The 25,516-nt window shown below is 34.5% G+C and overlaps 2 protein-coding genes across 3 annotated transcripts in view; one reads left to right on the top strand and one right to left on the bottom strand.

Annotated features, from left to right (window-relative positions):
• The first annotated feature begins 103 nt into the window (after positions 1 to 103).
• On the top strand, positions 104 to 19,991 carry Mtl (Rac family small GTPase Mtl). Its single transcript, XM_019052523.2, has 6 exons — positions 104 to 305; positions 1,456 to 1,591; positions 2,775 to 2,889; positions 3,373 to 3,490; positions 4,971 to 5,131; positions 6,663 to 19,991. The coding sequence occupies exons 2-6, from the start codon at positions 1,476 to 1,478 to the stop codon at positions 6,738 to 6,740; spliced, it is 588 nt and encodes a 195-aa protein (XP_018908068.1). The 5' UTR covers positions 104 to 305; positions 1,456 to 1,475; the 3' UTR covers positions 6,741 to 19,991.
• Positions 14,594 to 25,516, bottom strand: part of LOC109037709 (uncharacterized) — a 24,874-nt gene continuing 13,951 nt past the window's right edge. For both annotated transcript variants that reach the window (XM_019052502.2, XM_019052501.2), the window contains exons 11-13: positions 24,520 to 24,708; positions 23,121 to 23,267; positions 14,594 to 21,525 (exon numbers count right to left, since the gene is read on the bottom strand). In XM_019052502.2, coding sequence (XP_018908047.2) covers positions 20,800 to 21,525; positions 23,121 to 23,267; positions 24,520 to 24,708 — 1,062 coding nt within the window. In that variant the 3' untranslated portion in view covers positions 14,594 to 20,799. The remainder of the gene's footprint in view (positions 21,526 to 23,120; positions 23,268 to 24,519; positions 24,709 to 25,516) is intronic.

Raw genomic sequence — 25,516 nt, 5'->3', positions numbered from 1 at the left:
CTCCATGTGACTGAATCGCAAATCACCGATGTTTGTGTGTGTAAGTAAGACCATAGGAGATGTAGCGTAGGCGTGTGTGTGTGTGTGTGTAGGTGATGAGTGATGATTATTATCACTGTTTATTACAATGTCCAATGTTGATATGGCTGAAATTCTCTTGTCTTCGCAAATATTGTAGCTACATTTGATCTTCTTGGTTGCATAGAAAGTATTTGCTACTTCCATTTTCACAAATTTCTTAGTTTTATTCTTCTGGTGTGAAATACTCAACACAGCTGAAGCATTTTTTCTCATTATCCACGCCTGTAAGTTCCTCCAAATTTTCTGTATAGTGCCTGTTTCTTCATTAAAGAAGCATCTTTTTCTAATTTTTGACGAACTTAATTTCGGAATCACACATATTTTCCTATTCTCTTGTTTTTTCCTCACAGGACAATTCGTAATTTAAATGAGCGAAGTCTCTCCTGACTACTTGTGTACTTCACCGTTTCACCCATTATAATGAGCCGCTCTCGAGAGATAATAGATCTCATTTTAATAGGGCATTTCATTGCTGCCGCCGGGGTTTAGTGATATTTTCTCTGATTTAATCACTTTTTCAGGTATCTGAAAGTAAAATATGTTACTTCATTCAGAGGCACTGCGGAAAGACAGTCGAAGGAAAAACAGCTGAGGTTCAGATCATATTCCCTGTTACTAGTAACGGAGGAGGCTCATTAGAATGCTGATGTGTAGCTGAAGGGCTATAGCAATTTATTTATTCATGCGTTCGCTGCCAACTGTAAGATGGCTCATAGCTACACTATAGGACAATTGCCTTGTGCAAGATATCGATGGCTGAAGTGCGATACCATGTACCTTTATTAAGCGCCGTTTCAAAATCTTTGCTCCTTAGTATATTTTCTAAGAAGAATGAGTCAGTTTTATAGCTTGAAATTCCCTTAGAGCATTTTTCTAACAAAGAAGACAAATTAAGGAAGTTTTCAAGAAATACGTTAACCAGTTTTTGTGAGAAAAAATAAAGTATGACTCGAAGTCTACAACGTCGCAAACGGAGATACATGTTCTGTACTTAAGCCATCAATAAGCTCCAGCAGATTACTCAGATGGCCACTTAGGATCTTAAATAAGCACCTGCTACCAATTGAAACCATGTCATTCCTCTACCGTTGGTGTAAGACTGGTCACTACCAACCAATTTTCGAGATGCTCGTATACTGTGTTTTTGCCTAATTTTTGTAGAGCGGAAGCACCATATGTTGAGAAAAATGTCAATATCTGATTCCCTCAGAATCAGCACCTCTCAGAAGGTTAATAAATGCAGTCAGATGGCACCTCTGATGAGTGGTGACCTGAACAATACTTGACTTTTGTCTCAACATACGATGCTTCCGCTCTATGTACCTGCAGGCTGTGGTATCAGATTTGGTACAGGCATACATTTTTCTGTTTCAGTTATTCTCTGTTTTATCAGTATGTCGTCCGGTAGGCCAATCAAGTGTGTTGTTGTCGGAGATGGAACAGTTGGTAAAACATGCATGCTAATATCCTACACAACTGACAGTTTTCCAGGAGAATATGTTCCAACTGTGTAAGTATAGTTTTTTTACTTTTGTCGAAACTTATTTCTATCAACGGACGCAAAACTATTGACCGTATATACTTCATTGTCTCAAGACCGTAATGCTCTCAGTACTAAGGTTCACATCTGGGGTTAAGGATTTCAAATCAATAGTTTAATAAGACATTAATTCATTGAATTAGTTGAATTAAATTAGCATTGAATAGGGCTGTTACGTGATCCAGAAATCGTCTTGAAAGTAGGTGCTTCTTGAAGCATTTTTAGCCAGGAACTTGTCTCCGAGCTTTTAAAAATAAATTTAAAACAGTGTATTTTCCAAAGAAAATACACTAAAACCTCCTATACTGTAAATCGATGGTGTAAGTCGGCAATCACATAACTCGGTTAGCGACGTTGCAAACTTCCTGTGATGCTTTATTTTTTAAACGGAAAACCACTCAACAGCAATTCTTAAAAACTGCCTTGACTTTTCTTCTCTGTACGAAGAAAATTTTGCAAAAACTTCAAGGAATGATGTTAGTTTGTTCGCCTTTAAAAAAATAACATAAGAGGCGGAGACTTTCAGACACCGCAAACGAGTCATGTGATTGGTGACTTATACCATCAAAATGGAAGTGAGACTAATGAAAAAGAATGGTACTGCAGAATTTTTTTTTTATTTTCACACCCAGCTTACAACGTCTTCATTTTAATACCAGAAAAGCTAACAGCACTACCAGAAAATGTAAAAATCTTAAAAAAATACTGTTAGAAACCTGTAAAGGTTCTTATTTTTGTCAATGTCCCTGATTATCCTCGATATCCCCAAAAGTCCCCAATTTTCTTGTTCATGTCCCCAAAAGATGACAAAACTTATCCTAAACAAGGACATTTTCAAATTTTCCCACCAGCCACAGCGGCGCGGTATAACCAGGAATAAAAAAACTGAAGTGTTGCTTTTTTTTCGTATGTTTTCATCGGTTCAACATGACTTGTAAAATTAGTCGTGTATAATACGCCTTCAACGCTTTAACTAGCTCCCTTTCTCTTACTATTTCGGGGAAAAAAGTCCCTGATTGTCTTGAAAAAACACCCCTATAAGTCCCCGAACACCCCCAATTATTGTTTTTTATAACTGGTAGACACCCTGAAGGGTAAGACATAGCATTCTTGCAACCTCACTCATGGCATTTTTTTGTTGCTTTGTTTCAAGGTTCGATAACTATTCTGCACCAATGGTGGTTGATGGAATCTCAGTAAGTTTAGGTCTTTGGGATACAGCAGGACAAGAGGACTACGATAGACTGCGTCCTCTCTCTTATCCACAAGTGAGTTTCTCTCGCTAGTATGTTTTTGTTTTTTTTCTATTAATATTGCTGCAGAGAAAATTATCTTTGTGGCAATATCTTGGAAGGGAGTTTGACAGGTCAGCTTGTCATACCTAATGAGGCTTTTGTATAATAGTAATTGCCTTGTAACTGGGTGTTATTGGAGTAAATTTTAGGGAGGAAGCGCCTCCAAGTTTGAAAAAGCTCTAGTTTTTTTGTCAGAAAAAAAGAAGCTGAAAGCTATAGTAAGAAAAGAGGGTTTCAGGTTGGTGTAAATTGTATGACGTCATATGAAGGAATGGAACAGTGCCTTTATTCTCATTCAATCAAGATGATAAGGTAACCCTGTTCAAGATCTTGGTCCTGAATTTCATGGTTGTTAATTTATGTGACTGTTGGCTCTCAAGCTCACATTTATCATACAAGTAGAGAATTTTGAACATCATCTGAATTAATTCCTGTGTTTTCCATCCTTTGTTTCAGACTGATGTTTTCCTAATCTGCTTCAGTGTTGTTAGCCCATCTTCCTTCGAAAATGTCACTTCCAAGTGGTATCCAGAAATCAAACATCACTGTCCAGATGGACCTATCATTCTTGTTGGTATGTTGACTTAGGACCTTTATAACCTTTTCATATCCAGAACCATTTTTCATTAACAATGTTAGATATCAGGAAAAAAGAAGAACATGGCTTTTCTAATGGAAAAAAAAAACATTAAGAAATGTGGCCCGAACTGTAAGTAATAAGGTGGTAAGAAAGAGCTGAGGCCTCACTATTTTGCGGGGAAAGCAAGGCCATAAAGTACGAACATTTCAATCAAAGCCAAAATGAAATCGAATCGAATGAAAAGGCTTGCTCAGATTTTTTATAACTTAATGTTTCTGAACATATTTGATTTTTCATGATGTTGAATAGGCCAGTTGCACTGGTAATAGAATGGGGTTTTGATGCTTGATTCTTGTAGATTAGCTAAAAATAAGAAAATCTGTCCACACAGCAACTTTCGACGTTGAATATTAACCAAGATATCATGCCTTGAAAAACTTGATTTATGATGTCATTCACCGCGGTAGTGCATAACATGTGTATGTACTACCGCGGTGGATGACGTCATAAATTGAGTTTTTCAAGGCATAATATCTCAGTTAATATTCAATGTAGAAAGTTGCTGTTTCGACAGATCTTATTATTTTTAGTTGATCAGCAAGAATAAAGCATCAAAACACAATTCTGTGACCAGCGCAACTGGCCCATTGTCACAGTCACCCTTAAAAATGTCGCTATTACTTATTAATATTTTTATTTATATCGTTTGAAATATTAACGGACTGTAAATTGTTGTTGCGAAGAATTTTTCAATTATTATCGGGATCTCCCCTTTTCTTTCATTCTAATTCATTCCCTGTAGTATGTATTACAACAAGATTGTCTGAATACAGTTTCCCTACCTGGCTTACTCAAAGAATAATTATTTCTCTACCACAAATCATTTTTGGTGGTGCTTGATGTCCGTCTTATATCAAAGTCGACAGGAACGACCACTCAAAAACCAATCTTTCTTTAACCTCAATGCTGTGTCTTTCCAGCATTAAAGTACCTGTAAACGGGAGGGTATTGCCATCTCAATCCTTTTACTACAGAAAAAGTGTGCAGCTCTCTGATTTTTCAACTGTCATGGAGCCCCAAAGTCGGACCAATGTAAACAAACTCCAGCCCCTCCGCTCCTAGTTTGGCCCAATGTATACAAACAAGACGGCGGCAAAGTTCTACAAAGTTCTAGACGTGATTTGGGATGTGATAAAAAATTTTCTGTGATCAACCTCTGAATTGAGTTCGGATCAACCTTTAATGGATATTTTTGCCGAAAATTAAGCCTTGAGTGTGATTATTATTCATTTCTCAGCCCATACAACGTATTCCTCTGGGTCAGGTTTGTTTACATCGGCCCAACTTTGGAGCCTCATGATAACCGAAAACTGATGAACCAATCAGAGAGCGGCACGGAGATGGCAATACTCTCTTGTGTACAGGTACTCCATCCAGCATCTCATTTCTTCATAATTTTATCTATTTATCACAGGTACTAAAATTGATTTGCGTGAGGACAGAGAAGTGCTGAACGGTCTGATAGACCAGGGTCAATCTCCTGTAAAGCGAGAGCAAGGACAAAAACTAGCAAATAAAATTAGAGCTGTGAAATATATGGAATGTTCTGCTTTAACCCAAAGAGGTCTAAAACAGGTATGTATTAATAATGCTCTTTGTGGGCTATTCTGTGTTTGTTACCCTCCCCATGCATGGCTCGTGTGGAATCTCAAATTGACTCTTTTTCTTGAAAATTCATGTATTCTACGGTTACCACAGTCAGGGAAAACCGGGAAATGTCAGGGAATTTTAAAAAGTCAGGGAAAACCTGGAATTGTCAGGGGAAATGACGAAAATGTCAGGAAAAAATTGTCAAGTCACCTTTATTTTCTCTCTAGACTAGGTTTGACGTTTTACACGATAGATTTTGAGTGAAAACTATTTGATATTATGTCTTTTTAACCATCTAGCATATATTCAATTTTCAGGGAATTTTACCGAAATGTGACAAGGAAAACAGGGAATTGTCAGGGAATTTCAATTTCTTCATCTTGGTAACCCTTGTATTCCTAGTAATTGACACAATCTTCTTAAATATACGGAGCAGTACATTAAAACTGCATTGCTGAAAAATAGTGGGGAAAAAATGTTGATTTGACGTACTGTCATGTCTCTACAGAAAGTTTTGGGAGTCCAAAACATTGGAAATAGAGTTAGAAAATCCAATGAGTAAGTGTCTGAGATTGCGAGAATATTGGTTGTATCTGAATGTTGCAACGTATTAGCAGTTGCAACGAAGAACTTTATCACTGATCGGGGAAGAATAAAAGGGGCTGAAGGAGAGTGTCATTTCTGTCTCTGCATATCATTGCCAGCTCAGTGCTGCCTCTGCGTGACCCAAAATTTGACAAAAAGAATCCCATACAACATAGTTTGCCATGAAGGGACCAGGCTGCATTCAGGCCTCCTTAAGGTGAATCTTCAGTATTTGTGCAGTGCATTTTGGGTATGATTGATATATTTCAAAATTTAACCAGATTGGTGGATCATTTTTGAAAAATCTCAATTTCAGTCAATTATCAAGGATTGTCCGTTCCAAAAATCATCCTCCAAAATCTTAAAATAAACTCATAAGTTCTGTTTCTATTTTGCAACTGATTTCAATGTATAGATATCGACGGTTACATGGAAACAGTACTTTTGACTTTATTCCAAGATTTTGGAAGATGATTTTTGGCATGAACCATCCACAATGATTTTTCTACAGGCTGAAATTTCGATTTTCCCGAAAGAATCCACCAAAAGCTTAAAATTTGAAATGTATTGATTGTACCTAGAATTTATTGGGCAGAAGCTGAAGATCCACCTTAATATGTAAAAACAAGACAGGACAAAGATTATTTGTGATTGACGGTGGTGATCAGTACAACAGGAATTGTGTAAATTTTTTTTTTTCACGAGTAGGAGGTCTAAGTTTACACACTGTGTATAACGTTAAAAATCTTAGTTAGGAGTTGATTTCAGTAATTTTATTTGCGAATGGTGCTCTCCGACATTTTAATGAGGAAACATGTAGCAGAATGCTCAAATTCTCACCTAGTCTAATAGTAAGTTAAGTTGAGGAGTACTTTAAGAGGTATATAATTTTACTCTGAGTCGAAAGTTAATAAGTTTTATGTTCCAATAGGTATTTGATGAGGCAGTTCGTGCAGTGTTGCGGCCAGAACCCCAGAAACGGTGCCAACGCAAATGCTTGATCATGTAGTTTGATTTTGTTGCAAATTACTCGCAAAATCTCCTGCTAATAACCCGTGTTAATTTAAATAGCTGCCCGTCAACTGATCCTAACTCACCGGCATTTAACTATTTCAATTATGGATACTCAGGGTATTTTTAATTTATTTAACAATCTGTCTGACGAAAACACCCTAGTTTTAAGTACCGATTCAAGGTTTGTCATCTTGTGAGCTTAACATTTGAAGATTGTGTAAGTGCATCTATTTCAGCCACCGTACTCTATATTTATTTCCCACCTTACAAACAAAGGAAAAAGATAATGTTACTTACATAGCAGATCTGTTGAATGAACTCTTATGCTAACTTTAAGCTCTAAAATAGAAAGGAATTTTGCTTTGGAACTATAGCAGAACTTCGATGTATCGAATTTCTGGGGACAGGTGACAAATGTGTCAAATCGGAAACTGGGGGAGACTCTATTTGACACCCTTAAAAATGCCAAAATATTTGGTTTTTCCAGATTTTTGCACACCCCCTCCCTTTCTCTTAAATCATGATGATAATACTTGCATAATTGGCAATAAGAACATTTTTAGAACAAGATGATTGCAAGTAAAACAAATTATTTTTATAACATTCTCTGCACGGAAAGCAAAGTCTCTGAACAAAAGAGTCTAGTCTTGTTTGTTTCTGGGAGGCAATGTCTGTCGTTTTTAAATGTTTCCATCCATGTTAGGTGATCCACAATGGCGGAGTTTACGTTGGATTACGGACAAAGAAATGTTCACAATGTTTTGAACGCAGCGATGTCTTCTTGAGGATTTTTTCGGAACCAAGAAAAAATTTGTTAATTTGAAAATTTTGTTAAATCGAAATTTTACTGTGATGGGAATTTGATTTTTCAAAAAAATAATGCATCACTATTTTTACCCTGTAAACTGCACATCTACTTCGGATGCTATGTCTTTAAAAAAATGGTTCCGTGGTACCAAAAAACTTGGTACTGCTTTGTAACTTGCTAACTACTCCATGTTTTCTAAAGTAAAAAAAAAATCTAAGACTGTTGTTCATTCTGATTTTCATTCACAATCTTTGGTTTTTGACCGGTGATTTTACATTAGTTATTGCTTCTGATTACCATTTTTGCATTTTTTTGAAATCTTGAATTGCGTCTCTTAATTTTTTTTTATGAATTTATAGCTTTCAGCACAAAATTTCAACAGGAAGCTCATGAAGTAGAGGTTTTATTTATTTTCTATTCACTTTTCATTGATGTTACGCCAGGAGCTTTCTTATAAACCTGAAAATACAGCAGCATAGTTTGTGAAACAGTTGTTGCACAGACACTCAAAGGAGCAATCTGAGTTAGTATCATAGCTTAACCCAAGAACATTGAAGAGACATTTAGGTCAGATTTCTTGGAGGGTCTAAATGCGACTTCAGGCTAAAGCGAGGTCATTTCATCTAAATTGGGACTCCAAGATCTTGAGATCAGTAGTGCCACCCTATTGAGGGGTTGCAATGAGAATGTCATAGCTCTAAGTTTTCACGTCCAAGGCAACGAATACCGAGTGCTTTCTAAGTATCTACATTACATTCTTCAAATATGATTCATTTTATAAAGTATAAATATATTTTATAAATTGGAAATATCTTCCATGAAGTATACATACATAGTATAGAAGATCTTGGGCTGGATTAAGTTTCATGAATTTTTGAACAATCTGAGTTGACAGAGATGTTTTCTTTTGGCGAGCCTCAGACGAATTAGTGGAGTTAGGTAATTGGTCTTGACTGTTTTCTCCTGGGTTCCCAATCAAAATATGATTTTATTCATTTTTTCAGAAGTTTCTATTATTAATGTTTGACTTTTGCGTAGATTTTTTTATTTTTTTCCAGTTTCATACTTAAAGTTTGATCTTCATTTATCAGTTAAAATATTAAACCATAGTCGTCAGCTAGTGGCACCTTATATTTTTCAGTAACCTCATTAACTTTCTTGTATTCATTTAAATTAATAATCATTGTTCCACAAGTAATTCATCCAGCGTTTACCAGGAACGAATCACCAGAACTAGTTTCCACAAGTCGTTTTGGACCCTCCTTAAATCCAGTGACGCATATTTTCTTAATTTTTAACCTCTTCCACCTCTTATATTCTATGATTTTGCAGGTTGTTTCCAGACTTCCTGATTTTTATCGTTTCTCGCAAAAAATGCAATATAAAAATCTATCTCTTATCCCCCCCCCCCCCTAAAACGCAGTTTTCTTCATTTAATACATTAAATAATGCTAAATTGTACCCCCATTTTTTTCATAGCAACAAAATAACTGATCCCGCTCTCCTCTGTAATGTATTAATCATTAACGAATGCCTCTGGAAGAATAGAATTCCCTTAGATTCTGGCTAAAATCCTATGAAAGTTATTATTGTTTACCGATCAATTATATTTCCAACGATCATATTCCAGCTGCGTTGCACCTTCTATTGTCAATAACCAGAGAGAATTTGACAAAACAGTGGTGCTTCTTGTCATTAGTTGGACTTCATTGCAGTAAGGAACTACTATCTCTGAGTTATTTATAAAAGCATCTATCTTCATAGGGAAACTAATGACTTATAGCCTGTTTCTAAAACGAGACAGAAATAGTAGTTCCTCATCGCAGAATGTTGTCCAGTTGTATGTGTTTTTTTTCTTTACAAATTTACCCTTTAATCATATGAGCATTTATTTCAAATAATTCTTTTTTGTTTGCAAGGAGATATACTTTGTAAGGCAAAACTGTTTTGCGTCTCCAGCGCCATTTCAGTCACATTGATTAGGTTAAATGGTCAGTCTTTTGTTTTCTAGATATACTAGCTCAAACAGTTTTATGATAATTTTACCAAAGGTTTTTTCAATGATTTCACTGTAAAAATTACCAAGGATGAATTATGTTTTGTATAGTTAAGGATGTGTAAACAATTTCATTGTTATCAAAATCAAAAACGCTGTAAGCATCTCTTCTCATTTAGGTAAATGCTAAAAATACTTGCCGAAGAAATGAAAGTTATTGGCCCCATTTTTAATCAAAACTATTGAAAAGTATATTATCACTTTATATTTTTTCTAGAGCATTACACTTTCTCCTGTGATGTATTTTCAGCCGTCATCAGTATTTCTTTCTTGAGAAGAAAAAAGAAAAACATTTCTCTAATCCCACAATTTTTAATTTTGAAATTTAAACTGTAGTTTTTCTGCCATTGAGATCAACTTTATCTTCAATGCTGTATGACTCTTAGTGAATTAATACCCCTAAAGTGTGAAAATTACACTCTAAGCTTTTTTAGTTATAAGGGTTTTCTTTTTATTTTATGAAATCAGAGTCTTTTTTTTAATAGACTAGATAGAAGCTTGATAACTCGGACGTATTTTTCTTCACTAAGAATTCGGATAAATTACAAGTCAAAACTATGGGGCGAGTAACTTCGTTTCTGTTTGCATTAAAAATTTTGTTGAAATTCAATCTCTGATCAATTTTTCTGCATTTAAATTTTTATCCCATCTTATACATTTCTCTCTTTTTTTTGTGAGTGTATTTTTCAAAGGCGAAAACTCCATTTTTTACGTTTTTTCTAGGATTTTGTTATCTGAAAAATTTTCTCTTCAATACTCAGCTACAATAGCACCCTGCTTTACTTTAATGTAGCACATACTGATAAGTAACTAAACAATGTCTTAATGCCTGCACTCAAAAGTAACTTTTTACTAAAACATGTTTACACTTTTGTCAGAAAAGCCACCGAAGTGTTATTTATTAATGGTTGTGTATTCGGCAATCAACATCAATGCTTGGCAGAACCAGATTTAGGTCGGTACAAATGGAGTAACAGCATACCTTTAAACCTTCCCAGAAAACCTCTCAAAAGCAGTAGTAAATAATAATTGCACCTGACGACAATAGACTAGATCTGGTTCTGACACTTGGCCTCTAGTAATATCTATTTTTAATCTTACTCGGAATCAGCATCAATCAAATAGATTAATCCTAGTCATAGCATTAAATATTTTTGTATATTCTAGTTTTAAGCACTGAACTATGATGTTCGCATACAACTCTCATTAGCAGATGACTCACGTCTGGATGGTTGTCTGTTGTGAAAAGAATTTTGGATCACAGTACATCGTAAGATATTCTAACGCGTAACTCACTCTGCAATTTTTACCAATACACAATCCGAAATTGGTGCAAGTTATTTGCAGGCGCTCAAGGTAGATAATTTTGATATGGCAACGAACTGCCAGAGTTAGTTTTTTCTTAATGATGAAAATGTGTATATATTGAAAGCCAAAGAGCGTTGAAAGTTTGATTATTTTTAGCTTTTTACGGCCCCATGACCTCTTTGGCCAGCAAAGTATCAAGTAAAATGTAACCAGTGTGTTTGCAATTCAATGAATGGATAGTGCGCTCTTGCTCTCACTGTAAAATAGATCAATTTTGAATGTAATGGTTTTTTTCTTTTTCCTTTTTTTTTTACCAGATTGTGAAAATTTATTTTGAAACTAATACTTTTGATTTAGAAACTAACATTTCAATACAAGCGTTTTACAGAAATGGATTGAAAACCCTCTAATTTCAACCAGTCAATTGAAAAGCTCAATTGTGTTGCCATATTTTGTTCAGTTAGATTTTTTTAAATTTTTGTAAAATTGATTTTGAAGTTGAGTTTGCTGCAAGAACTAAAAACGGTAATTTTCCATACGAAAAAGAAGAATCTAAAGACAATCTAAACTTTAGAATTTTGCACAAATTTTCAGAAAAAAATTGTGTAGCTATTAAGTCTTGGAAGCATGTTTTTCTTATCATATCGTAGATCTGATAAGAACACCTTTAGTGATTTGTATAAGGAGGGAATTTTTGTGAAAGGTGTTCAAAAACCCTCCTCTCAGTTGCATTTCATGTAGGCTTTAGTAACTGAAGTACTGCATTTTATTCTAATGTATAAAAGGTTTTTTGAAACTCTCAAGCCCCTTCATTGTTAGTTCTCTCCTTCCGTTGGACCAGAGGTCTCTGGCTGCTATTTGACTGCACGATTGATCAGGAACTTAGTAACTGGGTTTCTGTGCTCAGTATACCATTTTTCTCCACTTTATTGTTTCCTCATCTGTCATCAGATAAATCATTTTATAGCCATTTCAGTATATTATAATGGTATTATCAGGTACATGATCCAAATTTGAAAAAAAAATAAAATAAAAAAAATAATTGAAAAAGTGTACGGAACTAGACCTCATTTGGAAGGCTTGAAAGAAAAATATTCTACTGTAATACTCACAATTGAATTATTTAATGTCCAAAAATTTCATCCACAAGCGTATTCAACAATCGAATAGATAACTACCGGAGGAGAAAGGAGAGTACTCAGTACGCATTGTCCCACAATGTTTTCAATTTTTGTAAATTGTAGGAATCATGCAAGGTTTTATAGGCACCTGCTACTAAAATTCCCGTCTCCTTTCAATGATTATCCGATAGTTCAATAATCCGTCCCTGCTTTGCAAACAAGAATAAGCTTGAAAGATTAAAATGCACAAATGTTTTTTAAAAAAACTGTTTGGTCGTGATCAATGCGTTGTTTTTTTACTTTTTTCCCCTCATCAAGTTTGTGAATGGTTGTATTTTTTGATACAAGCTCAGTTCTGCCCTCTTCTGTTTCTTCCATTTTTCGCTCATTTAATTTTTTACCAGGATTTAGTTTTTTGACCTTGCAGGCAGTTCTCCAACTGAAATGATCAAATAATGTAAATTAGATCTTTGATAGTGCCGACAGGAGTCTTTTCTCTCTTTTTTTTAGTTATATTTTCTTTCATGGTTACATCAGTAAAATTTATTTCTTGTATCTATTATTTTGTCGGTCTATAATGAAATGTTCAACTGTTTGATTATAGGGCAGTGGAAAAGTTTCTCATTTGTGAGCAATTCGTTAGCCAGATATCTATAAGATTCATTTTGTGATTATGAGCTTTCGAAGTAATATCTTTTTTTTGCCATTTTCAGATTTGATTCTTTTCCTACCAATTTAGTCAGTAGCATTGAAATTCAAAACATTGTTTCAAAGGCTTAAATTTTTATCTCCTTCAATGGGCGACCAGACATAGTCTGGACTGGAAGATAACGTCACATTTTTACTCTTCAAAATCTTTCATTGAAAACGATTCACACCACGGAAAGTTCAGAATTTAACTTCTGAACGAGTTAATAATATTTTTAACACAAATCTAATGGAAGTTAGATCATACTAAAGATGTCATTTGTATTTTTGCCACTGAACCCATGTTAATTTTAAATATTTATATCTTGTCAAGGACGATTTTCAGACTTCTCGTTGTGTGATTCGTTTTCTTTGTGTTTGAAGAGCAAACGTGTTACTTAGTACTTTGACTCATACTTGTCTAGTGGCTTTTCTTCTTCTCCTTTTTTTTCTTTCTTTCTTTTTTTTCCTGTGAAACTCATTGTAATTATTTTTCTACTGTATGTAAATGCTAATGTTTGTGTCATTCTATCTTTCACCGTTTTTTACCTTTCTACTATTATTGACAATTTTCTCATCTATTTTTAAGCATTCCTCATCATGCATGAGTTTCAAGATTTCTTCGCCAGATCATTGAAAGCTATTCAGATTATTTTTAGGTCCAGGGCCTTATTTGAGTTCTCTTCAGATGGAACAACTTCAATTCATGTTTGACTTAATTTCTGCATTCATTCTTTGCTCATCTTTTACGAAACGAAAACTTAATGGTTAATACTGTTCATTGGCTTGTGGAAACAAGGAAACCTTGGTATCGACGGAGTTACTGGAAAAAAGAGTGCTCAACTTGCGACTATAGGAGTCTAAAGTCGGTTTTGATCGTTTGAAGAACGATCACTACTGTCATTACATGAAAGTCAGTGTGATTTTTCCCTCCTTACAAGAATATTCTCTGAAAAAATATTGCAATATCAGATGACTTTCTTCTGGAGGAATTAAAGTAAGGGCACAAATTTTAAATTCCAAAATTGAGGCACTTACCTGTTTTCCAAGTCTCACCGTCGGTATTTTGTCTGTTCTTCATCGTTCATCCCAATGGCAGCTTATGAAGTTTTACTCTAATCTAAAGACTTAACTTTTCTCTCACTATTTTTCAAAGACCATTTATTTTTCTTTTCTTTATCTAGTCAACTTCCGCATTGTCAAACTATTTAATTGTAGGCACTATGATAATGCTATTTTCTGTTCTTATTTATTTTTGATCATTATTTATACCATCTTTTGTATCGATTAAAGGAATTCATGATTTAAATTATTTTATTGGGTTCTTAACTTCTTACCTTCCTTTTCTTCATCTAAGGACTGCGCACACAATACTAAGAAAATTTAGAAGAATCCATTAGACTCGGCTCAACTTTTATACTTGATTTCCTCCAAATTATCAAAATTTTAGCAAACTTTGTACCTCACCCCTTCACCAGTAGATTCAAGTGGACACCGTTGAACAGAGCCGAGCTACATCTACGAGAGAAAAGTTGACAAAAAATGATGGTTATAACTATAAAATGCTTGATTCCAATACAATGCACTAGTTGCTAAACGTTTTTATGATAAGTGTACGCAGATACATTAATTTCATCTAATGACAGCCAATTAGAAAACAAGAACGGTACATAATGAGGTACCAGCTCAAAGAGACAACTTAGTTGCGTCCATTTATTGATACGAAAAAAAATATAATTTTGAAAGACTTCAAACAAAAAAAAATCTTAAATCGATAATGGCGAGGATATACTTTTCGTTGAAGGTACCAATATGAAATGAATTAAAGGGCGAAAAAAAATCAGGAGAGAAAACAGAACAGAAAAAAATTGAAAATGATAATAAAGATTTAATATAAAAAATAAAAATGAAAACCGATAAAAATAAATAAATAGAAAATAAATGAAAGAACAAAATCATACAATTATAAACAAAAGGAAACGAAAAACAGAGTAATGAGACAGAATTTTTAAATTATTAAGTTGAAAGTAAGGTTCATAAAGAGACAATTTGAAGATATGAAACAAAGGAAATTGTTGACACTGGTTCTAGATATTTCTCTCACTAAAGGTGGGGAAGTCATAAAGTGTGAGTTTTTGTGTGGAGCCTTAGAAATTCCTGGAAAGAGGAGAAAAAATAGAAAAGGGACTTACATTTCTTATTTATACGACTGGACAACGAATGTAAGAAAGAAGGAGGTAAACCTATATGGCAGTAGCAATTAGAAATTAATTTTACTTGGAACTTTCCGCCAAATAAATAAAAAAATAATTATTGGCCTTGGCCAACTAAAAAAGTGATATAGGCAGGAATTGTGCTTGGAAGAAATGCTAGAAAGACTAATAAAATTCCCAAAACACCCCTGAGAAACCACATTCATGACACAAATTCTATTTTGATCAGAAAACCTGTAAATGGCTTTCAAGATTACCTACAAGCCTGCTTTCAATATCTTGAAGAATATGAATTGAGCACGAACGTTGAAGTTATTGATAAGAAGAAACTATACATATGAAGGTATTTATGTAAATACTTTCAAATTCATGGAGGAGTAAAATTACGCTGATTGTAATTTATTTAAGTTTTTAGAATTCTATGGCTTAGTTTGCCTAATTTTTCCAACTTCGTTGGAAATGGATAATGTGAGAGATTTGAGGTGGGAAATTAAAAAAGTGGAAAGTAGAGATACAGGAAATAAAAAATGTAGTTTGGAGACTTCTTAACTGCTTTTCCTGACTCTTCTCACTTGACTTGATGAATTGAGAAAGACGTTGTAAGTATGTAAAAACTATATCTTAATTTCAAACGAAGAAAAATTCTTCACATTTCACATTTTCTACGGAGCCGAAACTCCCTTGTTCTTTAATGAAAACGGAAGAAACAACTAAATTTGAAAATAGAGCAGATAATTCTTCCACTGACTTTGAAACCTCTGGATCATCTACTTTGAAAACGACAATCCTGAAGGATATTTGAAGTTGAAACAAAGCAGAAAAATGACATACTAGAATTGCAATTAATTCAATTGGTTAATTTAATTCATGCAGTGATAACTAAAATTTGCAAAATCTGAGAAAAGCAGAGCAGAAAAAGTACAATTTTAAGAACTACACTATGATACATAAAGAAAAATGGAATAATTGAGCCAAAATGGCACTTTGACTAGCATCGAATAAATTATTCAGCATAGTAATGCTCATGAAACTTTTACAAAAATTACAATCATTGTTTCATCAATACTAGCAAATACATTAATTAAGTATTTATAAATTTAAGCATTATTCAACTACTACTTGATTGTTAGGGTCAGCTAATGATTACTTAATGAAATGCCCAAAAATGATCAAGATAAATTTTACTTTGAAGATTCATAAATTCTTCCAAAATATGGCGCAGCAATTCAACAAGATTTTTACGAGCAATGGGATAGTTGCCAGGAATTTTTTCAGGGTTGTGTTACAAATATTCTAATGTAACCAATCAGCAAACTCCCTTTCCCCGCCTAACTACCTCATCCGAGCCCACTAAAAACATCGTTTCGAACAAGTCCCATTTTTGGCATTTTTAAAACGGGGTTTCTCTACTATTTAGGGCTTAAAACAATTCGAAAGATCCCCAAAAGCTTTTTTCAAACCGTGCTTTCAGAAAATTAACTTTAGAAAAATGGGTGCCACTAACCGATTACGGTAATGAAGGGATAATCTAGGGCTCATTAAACTACTATGCAGTACATGATATCTATTCCATGTTTATAGCCAACAGTCACTTCAGTGGGATATTTGATTTGCATTTTTGTATTTGTAGTTATGAGATTTGAAAGCTTTGTCACAAAATTTCATAGTAAAGTTAAAATTGTGGTTTTCGCAGGGGAAAGATATTGCAACTGGTGTAAGTAACATAACATGCTCAATAGTCTCTTTTGGGGAAAATGCTTCATTTTTTATGAATTTTTTTTTATCAAAATCAAGTTTTGAAGTGTAAGGACTTTGAAGCGAAGTCAATCAAGTGCTTTGCATTTTTCATGTAACTCCCTATCACGATAAAAAAGTGTAGCTAAAAAGTAACTGACCCTAGAAATCTGAGAGTAAATATTTACAACTTATTTACACTGTTTTTGCACTATTGTTGAAAAAGAGGAGGGGTGCTGATAAGGACCCTTTATGGATCCACCCTGAATTTTCTCAACTCTTTGATTTTCGGCAGTTTGAAGGTCTTTTTTTCATGGAACGCACCATGATTTGGTCATTTGCAGTCTCTTTTCAAGTCTAATACTGGCCTAAACATAAGTCTGAAGGCCTATTTTGACGAAAAAATGTGAATTATGGGGGGTTTGTGGTTGAAAGCTGAATAATCTGATCGGCTTCATAACGAAACATCAACAAAAAGAGAAAGAGATCGAAAATTACCAAATCTTGATGCATTCCGTAAAACATATTCAAGGAGCAAAAAATCGTGGGGTTGAAGAAACTAAGCTGAGGTGAGCCCAAAAAAGGCCCTTATTGATACTCTTCCTTTGACAAAAAACATTGATAGATCTTCAAAGTTCAAAAAAAAGGGAACAATTCTACAGAGAAGGGAAAAAAATTAAAGAATGAAGGAATGTTGACTGAAGACTACATTGTTGAAAGATGAGAACAGTAAGGAACACAGATCGGATGTGCCGATTGGCTTGATAGCAGAACACAAACAAAACTTAGGAAAATTAATTAGTTTTATCATTAGTATGAAGGGAGGATCTAAAATGAGCACAGGATTGAGTTCCTCCGATCGAAAAGAAAAGAATACAGTAAAAACATATTCTCACGGCAGGGAGAAAAAATTCTACATGGGTCTTTGGAACGTATCAGATGCCAAAATAAAAAAAGAACTTAAACTTAACCATTAATGTTTCTATTTATATAATTCCAGACAGTTTGAGCATTCTTGACTGTCTTCTTGACTTAAAAAAGCAGATGCACAAAAAAATTGGTTAAAGCTTAGTTAACTATAGTATTCAGTCTTAGAAAGATCAGAGCTATAATTCTTCCAGCCAGTATTACTGCAGTGTTATGGAAAAACGCCGTGCGGGCAGTTGTATTTTTCCAAATCGTCCCAGAAAATATTTATTTTTTATGGAAAATAAATATTTTTCCTTGAAATTTTCAGACTTTTTACAACGCAGGAGATCCCGCCACGCTTGAAGGTTCAAGTGACATTCTTCCTTAGCACGGCAGATTACATCTAATGCTACAAATACATAAAAAACAGATACAGATGTACTTCGTTCTAAAATTACCAAGGCAAATTAAGTACACAGAATCATGCAAGTTACAATTTTTTTTGTTTATCGATTTTTCTTTTTTTCTTTGTAATTATTTTTTTTCTTTCCTTTGGGAAAAATGTTTATTTTTTACATCCAACAAGAACGGTACTCGTTAACGACTCTTTATTTACAGGACACAAACTTAAACTGATCATTTGAGGTGATAGATGGAGGAAGGGGGGATTCAGACAAGCATGTTTCAAGAAAAGTGCGTTTGAAGTTTCAAAGCGCTGCTAATGTAGAACTGGTCTCCTTGAATATTACAAAACCTCATTCGATTTTCCAGCTTGCGTCATGAAAATTTGGGAGCAAGAACTTGAGACTATGTTGAATTAAAATAACCGTTCTCTGGAAAAAAAGCATGAGTTAGGTTCTCGCCCTTTTTCCATCTACTGGCTCGTTTAATTAAATTTAAAAAAATAACAAAAAATGGATGAATAAATATGATAAATAAAACTTATAAATGAATCAAACAGATAATAAAATAATAGTGGGTATAACAACTTGACAGTTCTATTGCATGAAATCTTAGGATTTAGTGGCTGGAGAGCAAAACTACGGTAGATCACACTTTGCAGCTCCTTTACAAGACAAATACAGCATAATTTTACATCATTAAGCAGACATTAACTACAAAAAGAGTTTCAAGAAAAAATATAGAATCCAGTACTTTCCGATAGTAGGTACTGAGGGTTTTCCCCCGCAAAACTCCCCTTTTTAGATAGTTCCTTCTGCTTAATGCTGTCTAAATTCACATTTGTATTCCTATTTCACAATGAAATGAATAAATTTAAACTGGAGACCATTTCTCAATTACTTAAGATAGTGACACATTGAGGGACATTGGACATAGCAATTCAAGGACTCAAATTCTGAATCAATATTGCATTGATTACCAGTAGTCATTAAGATTTTCCAAGTGCTTGTATAATCAAAATTTTCAGGAGTGTATTTTGGAGGAATGCAGGCTCAATAGTAAATTTTGAAGCATTAAGAAAATTTTAAATTTGACAGCAGCTTTAGGATAACTTTGTACAGGATAACTAGGAGTACTAGCTGTCTCTGGTGTCATTTGCAATGTTTTGATTCACTGGAAAAGAAGAAAGCACCTCTCCAATTGTCTCATGATGGACTCAAGTAAAAATTCTTGTGAATTTATTCAAAGGCAACCATACAACACTCATTTGAAATTTATTACACATTACATTACACTCTATAAAATACGTGACACTCCAGGGGAGGGGGAGAGGGGAGAGGGAGGGTCTGAGCCTGCATTACAGGAGCGTCACAGGGGACAGACATTTCGGCCTACAATATTTAACGCTAGAATGCATTTTGCGCCAATTTTTTGAAAAACTGGAATGAAAAATGAACGCAAGGTGGCAGATTTTCATCCAAAATTCGTTACAAAATGCTGACCGGGGGGGGGGGGGGGGGGGGTCCTTAAACTGAGTATTTCATAATTTTTTTAAGAGGAGCAGACCTATGTTCTGCAGGCTTTTCGAGGGGGATGAGGGTTTAGTTAAAAAATCCTATTCCCAGAGTTACGTTTTACATAGATGGCTTCTTCACATGGTGAAAATACTGCACTCACAGATTTTAAAGAAACATCAAAGTTTGAAAAAACAAAAAATAACCTATGCTCAATTGCCTTGAAATTGAGCTTTATCATTTAATTTTATCATGACAGAAACAATAAGAATTTTTTTAAACAAAAGGAATGGTTTTTTTTCTATACCCAGAATAATCTTACAGTCATATATAGAGACATTGATCAATTTTCCCCTGAATAAAAAAAATTAAAAAACTGTAGGAAGCACCCCCAATGACATACAATTTCACCATCAATATGCACATTCAATTTTTAATACAATTGATATAAAAATAAAAAATAAAAAAAATAAGAACAAATATCCTAAAAAAAAGAAATGAAAGCAGTACTGAAAGAAATTAAAGTTCAAAACAAATAAATGCTATATGATCCGGCAGGCCGATTATTGAAACTATGTCAGCACGACAAGACAAAACATGGCTCTATCTTTACCATGCAATATATTGCATTTAGATGTCTTATCGGGCTGCTTCAGACTTTCAATAATCGGCCCGCCGGTTCAATATTTTTAGCCTTAATATAAACGGAAATGACAGTGCTTCAGCGGTGGGAATGTTCAAAATTTTAAATAAGGACATGTTTTAGGATTTTTTAAAAAACGGAATGTCAATTTAATCTGTGTACTTCACTTACACTTGACGCTAGGAGACCAGTAGAGCAGAATACTTGGACAGAGAATGAAACTCTCCATGAGAGACATTACTACTTTCAGAACAATAAATCTAAAGGATTGAGAAACTCCTATTGAAAACTTGAGGATATGTCCATTAGTTTGTTTGCTCTTTTGCTAAAATGCTGTTGGATAGATATCGTACAGTTGAAATCTACTTAAGAAACTTTATATATATTACACTCCTGAATTCGAAAACTTCTTGAAAAAGAAAACTCAAACGTAAGCTGTACAGAGATCATTGAAAAGGTTTCACCGTTTTACGTAAAACCCAAAATATTATAAACACATAAACTTACTCAAAGATACAAATTAAGACCTATGCAGTTGACTCTAGCTTTAAAGCACCATTGTAAACTGAAATCAAGTGCATGGATGAGGAAAAACCTCATTAGAAAAGGATTAACCACTAGGAAAAAAAGCTTATCGAATATCTGCTAAAAACGATTCATTAATTGGCACCTCCAGGATTATCTTTGCAAAAAGTCCCAGAGCGTGATGAGCTATGCAACAGATCAGATTTATGAGACTTAGTGTTTGTTTTTTCAGATGTTGCTTTCACCGTGCCAGCACTCTTCTGAACTTTATTATCACTATTTGCAAAATTACTACGGCGCACAGTTAATCCTGAGGCGGCAGCTTTATCTTTGTTTTGTGGCTTCACTCGTTGCTTCAAAGGCGATTTATTTTCGGCATTTCCTGCGTTTACAGGTCTCTGTATTGTCCTACGATTCACTGCTGGCGACTGGGTAGCCTCTTTTTCTGTCGATGGTTTAGCAACCACCCCGTTCTTTTTCGCGGCATTTCGGGCAGCTATTCTCATGTTTTGGGTTCTCGTGCTGGCAACATTAGCGCAGGGAGTTTTGCTTTGGGTGAGTGATGATTTACGATTTGATAAAGGTTTTGGTTTGGACAATTCAACCGGTTCTGCAGCAGGAATATCTTTGCGTCGCGATAGAGGTGTACAATGGGAGGAGCGAACATTGAGTGCTCGGCCATTGGCTGGGCGAGGCGCTGCTGGAGAGTTAGTACGGGAAGATTCTGAAGATGAGATTTTGTTGGACTGGATTTTCACTGGCCGTCTTTGCAGAAGAGGAGTTGGTTTCTTTTCAGGAGCAATGTTCGCCTTGCTAGCATTGTTTCTAGCTGGACGTTGTTCTAAGTAACGAGATTTTACCTAAAAAAGAGGAGAAAAATTAAAATAAAACCATCTTATAAGTTTATGAAAAATTAATTACTAGGAGAGCTTTTGATATTCTAAATTCATTTAAAAAAGTTTGTTTACATATAACTAAACAATGATAATTATGGTTTGTGTCACCCTCTAAAATGAACCACTGAACAAGGTATGAAATTAAGCAATCCTTGTTTACTTTAAGAAAGAATTCAAGCACTCCAGCACATGTTTTTTCATAATAATCCTGCGCAGAACACAATAAAAATATCGAAAAATTGCCTAACCAATTATTTCCCATAAATGGGAAATAATCAGGCATAGTATACATAATAAACACCTATACGTTTGGCAAATAACCGGAGTTTTTTGAATTTTTGGTTTTAATTCATTTTAAAACATCAAATTTCTAGTGCTTGGTTCCACATAAAATGGATTTCCTTCCTCTTCTTATGCAAGAAAATTTTTCTATCATAATATACTGCAACCACTATAAGTAGGGCTCGATTAAACCCAAGAAGACTGAAGTTTTTCTGTTGGCGAGAAGTGTGAATTAACGTCAACAAAAACCATTATTTTCTGACTAATGAATAGAATTTGGAAAGTTTCAGTGCATCCATCTCATTCTACTTGAAATTTTGACAAGGAAACAAATAATATGGTTCTCAATTTTGTACCCTGTGTGATGGCCCATTAGCCACAGATTACTCCTGTTGGAAGCAATAGCCATTCCTTATTTTTAAAGATTAATATTTTGTTTCTCAATTTCTTCACATTGATGAGTGTATTTTCAAACTGACTTCATTTGAAATTCTGATTTTATGTTTACCTCAATATGGTTTAACTTAATTATTCGTGACGACCATTACTGTTGCCATTGGTGACCATGACCAAAATTAATTTTGTTTTTTTTTCTCTTTCCTTAAGATCTTTCAGCTTGCTCTGCCGTTGAGAATTTTTTTGGAAATAATTTATTTAACTACGCTAGTTGATACAATCAATTTACAAATTTGTAACTATGTATATACTCATCAACTAGTGTTGAGAAGATTTCTGTTCGAATGTAAAAAAAAAATGATGTTTGTTACAAACATAATGTGGGAAATAAAAAATGAATAAATAAAAAATATACAGACAAATTATTCTAACATTTAAGCGGAGTCAATTTTAATTCAAACCCTAGAAGCAATGACAGAAAATACTTTCTTGGGAACTTCCATTCCTTTTTCCCCTTACTTCTTAAGTTTTTGAAGTCAAGAGAATCAATGTCCTGAAGGATTGACTGTTTTTTGTCGCTTAAAAATTGTATTGATTTATCATTCTTGATCCTTCAAGAGAAGGAAAAAAATGAAGAGGTGAAAAAGTATTTTTCCGCACAAGAAATTTTTTATCCAAAGTGAGAGAAATGCAATGATTTTATCTCAATTTTAAACTGACTCATTTGACAAAAGGCTAACTTTCAAATTCTAAGACAAATTGTGAATGTTGGTCATAGATTAAAATTGTGTATGGTTTTCCACCTATTTACTGAATAATAAGCTTCTGGCTTCTTTATTCATCTCATAAGAACGTAATATTGGATAAGGTATGCAACGAACCTGAGCAAAATTTTGTGAGGGCCACGTTTTTGGTCTAGTTGTACTACTGCTGACTGCTTTGTTGCTTGAAGATTCGTCAGACTCTCCATTGATAACTAATTTCACTTTGTGAAGCTCGATAGTTCTTGAATTGGATGTTTCATGACGCTGAGTAAAAGGAGACAAAATTTAAAAAATAACAACTATTTTTATTCTACTTCTTACATTCAAGATATTATGTCAATAATCCTAATTTAAGGATTACGTACGAAATATCAAGAAATTGAGCGCCCGTAAAATTTTAATATTTTTTTATATGATGTGCCCTAGGATCTCCTGAGCTGCTTAAACCGAACTTTCGATGTGCTAATCTGGAGGAAATTGGGCCTGAAAAGTACATTCCTTGGCGATTTAAAATATGCTATCATACTGAGAAAATGCTGAGTCAAAGATTTGAAGCCTTTTGTTTTGAAATGAGTTGACAAGCCGTCTTATCTCCCTGGCAAGCGCGAAGCGAGAAGAGAGGAGCTCGCTACTTGTTTACTCACATTTTTTCAATTGATAAAGTGTGTAAAACTGGCAAAAAACGCACTTCAGAGACCCAATTTTCTCTGGATTAACAAGTAGAAAGTTCGATTTTAAAATTAAATTGAAGTATTTTCAACTTTCATTGACTGAATTTCTATAGTAAAGCTTCTACGGGCTTCTACTGACTAACTCCTCTGTAAGAGATATGAAACCAATCTTTATAGACGGACTTTTCTGTAAAATTAAGGGAGAATATTTATTGATTAATAAATTTATTCACTTGTGATTGTCCACAAAAATAGGGAATCTAGAGGCAAAATTTTCGATAGAACGTTCTATCTCATTTTGGTCCAAAAGGCGGATGAGAAGCTGCATTTTATGTTGACAATTTTAATCCCTAAAAATGGGAGATTCAGTCTCTGAACAGCCTTTTCTTAAAACTAAGATTTCTGCACTACAAACTTTAAACTGCCATAGCTCACGTTTGGTTAGACATTTCTGGGGGTTTTTGGTTCAAAAGCATTTGTAAAACACTTCTCTAAGCAGCAAAGTTAATATTTCAAAATTATGTTTTTTGACACGTGAGTCCATTCTCCTGTCGGATCTCTACGAAATTGCATGATGCAGATTAGGTATGTTCAGCTTTTGGCATGCTGAGCATGGGTGTGATTTTTAGGCCATTAAGAAGTCTATTCATTTTTCTGTAACTCTTTGGCACGACAGACCTACCGCATTACAATGTCCTTGCACTAATGCACCAAGCAAAAAAAAAAAAATCATATGTGACGGACTGTTTTTCTCAACAAAATGGCTTGCTGTCACTTAAACTCTCTTCTGTATAGCTTGAGGTCCTCAGCAAATTCATTGAATTATATATGTATTATATGCTTACGTTATGTATGGGTCTAATCCTGGATTTTTCAGTTCCCGGAACCAGGACAAGACATGCAAGCTTCTGAATCTTGCTTCGGAGCTCACCATCCATCAAGTTCCAGGATATGGTTTTGACCGCTCTTCGCGCTAGTTTAACCAATACTTCTTCTACTTTTGAGTGGATTTCGTTCAGGAACTCCACAAAATGCTGAAATAAAACCAAGGATAAAACAGTAATTGATAGAGATGCAAAAATTCTTATGAATGAAAGTTGTTTTGGATATTTCCTTGGGTAAATAATGGACCACTTTGGTAAACTGATGCGTTGTTTCTACAATAAATCAGCTAAAATAAGGGTTATAACAAAAACAAATCTGTAAAAAAAATAAATATTTCAAGGTGTCTTGTCTCAGGTTTTTGGCGTGGTCAAAAATTTCCTGACTAAGAATTCGAGAAGAAAATTATTTCTGGACTTCTTCTGGATTAATCAAGGTTTCCATTCCAAAAATTTAGTATGGTGGAATTTTTTAGCCAACATGCATTAAAAATCAGCATAAAGCTGAAAATCTCGATACAGAGGGCAAAAGCTCACACAGAAGCACAATTTCTCCTCAAAGAGATATGCTGTTTGGTGCAACACTAGTAACGACCATTTAAGAAGGCAACTGCAGACGCGTTTCGGCCTTATTGGGCCAATCCTCAGTGTAGTGCAGCCTCCTGAATTTCCTGCTACCAAGCTTGGAGAGGTCGTGAAAACCAGCCCGAGACTTGGGCAAGCGGTCACTGGTGGCAAGAAACTTGTGCCATCTAGTGAGCGATTATCCAAACAAAAAATTTCTTGACTTTTCCAGAATCTTGGGTATGAAGAAATATCTGGTGCAAAATTCAAGCTCTGCTAATAGAACGCAGAAAGGATACCAGAGCTATTTAAAAGTTTTGACATGACAAAGAAATTCAAGGTTGGATAGACAAAGGATCCCGCACACCTCTTATGGGAAGCTGCACCATGAAGAAAC

This window comes from Bemisia tabaci, chromosome 10 (assembly GCF_918797505.1).
Source record: "Bemisia tabaci chromosome 10, PGI_BMITA_v3".
In the NCBI taxonomy this organism is placed as follows: Eukaryota; Metazoa; Arthropoda; class Insecta; order Hemiptera; family Aleyrodidae; genus Bemisia; species Bemisia tabaci.
The sequence above is the reverse complement of the archived record's forward strand: the minus strand, read 5'-3'. Positions and strand labels throughout refer to the sequence as shown.

What these genes read in the sequence shown, in the direction of transcription:
- Mtl (XM_019052523.2), top strand. Translation starts at nt 1,476, where the DNA reads ATGTCGTCCGGTAGGCCAATCAAGTGTGTTGTTGTCGGAGATGGAACA. An exon ending in GGAGAATATGTTCCAACTGT is followed by an intron (nt 1,592 to 2,774) that starts GTAAGTATAGTT and finishes CTTTGTTTCAAG; the next exon opens with GTTCGATAACTATTCTGCAC. An exon ending in CCCAAAGAGGTCTAAAACAG is followed by an intron (nt 5,132 to 6,662) that starts GTATGTATTAAT and finishes ATGTTCCAATAG; the next exon opens with GTATTTGATGAGGCAGTTCG.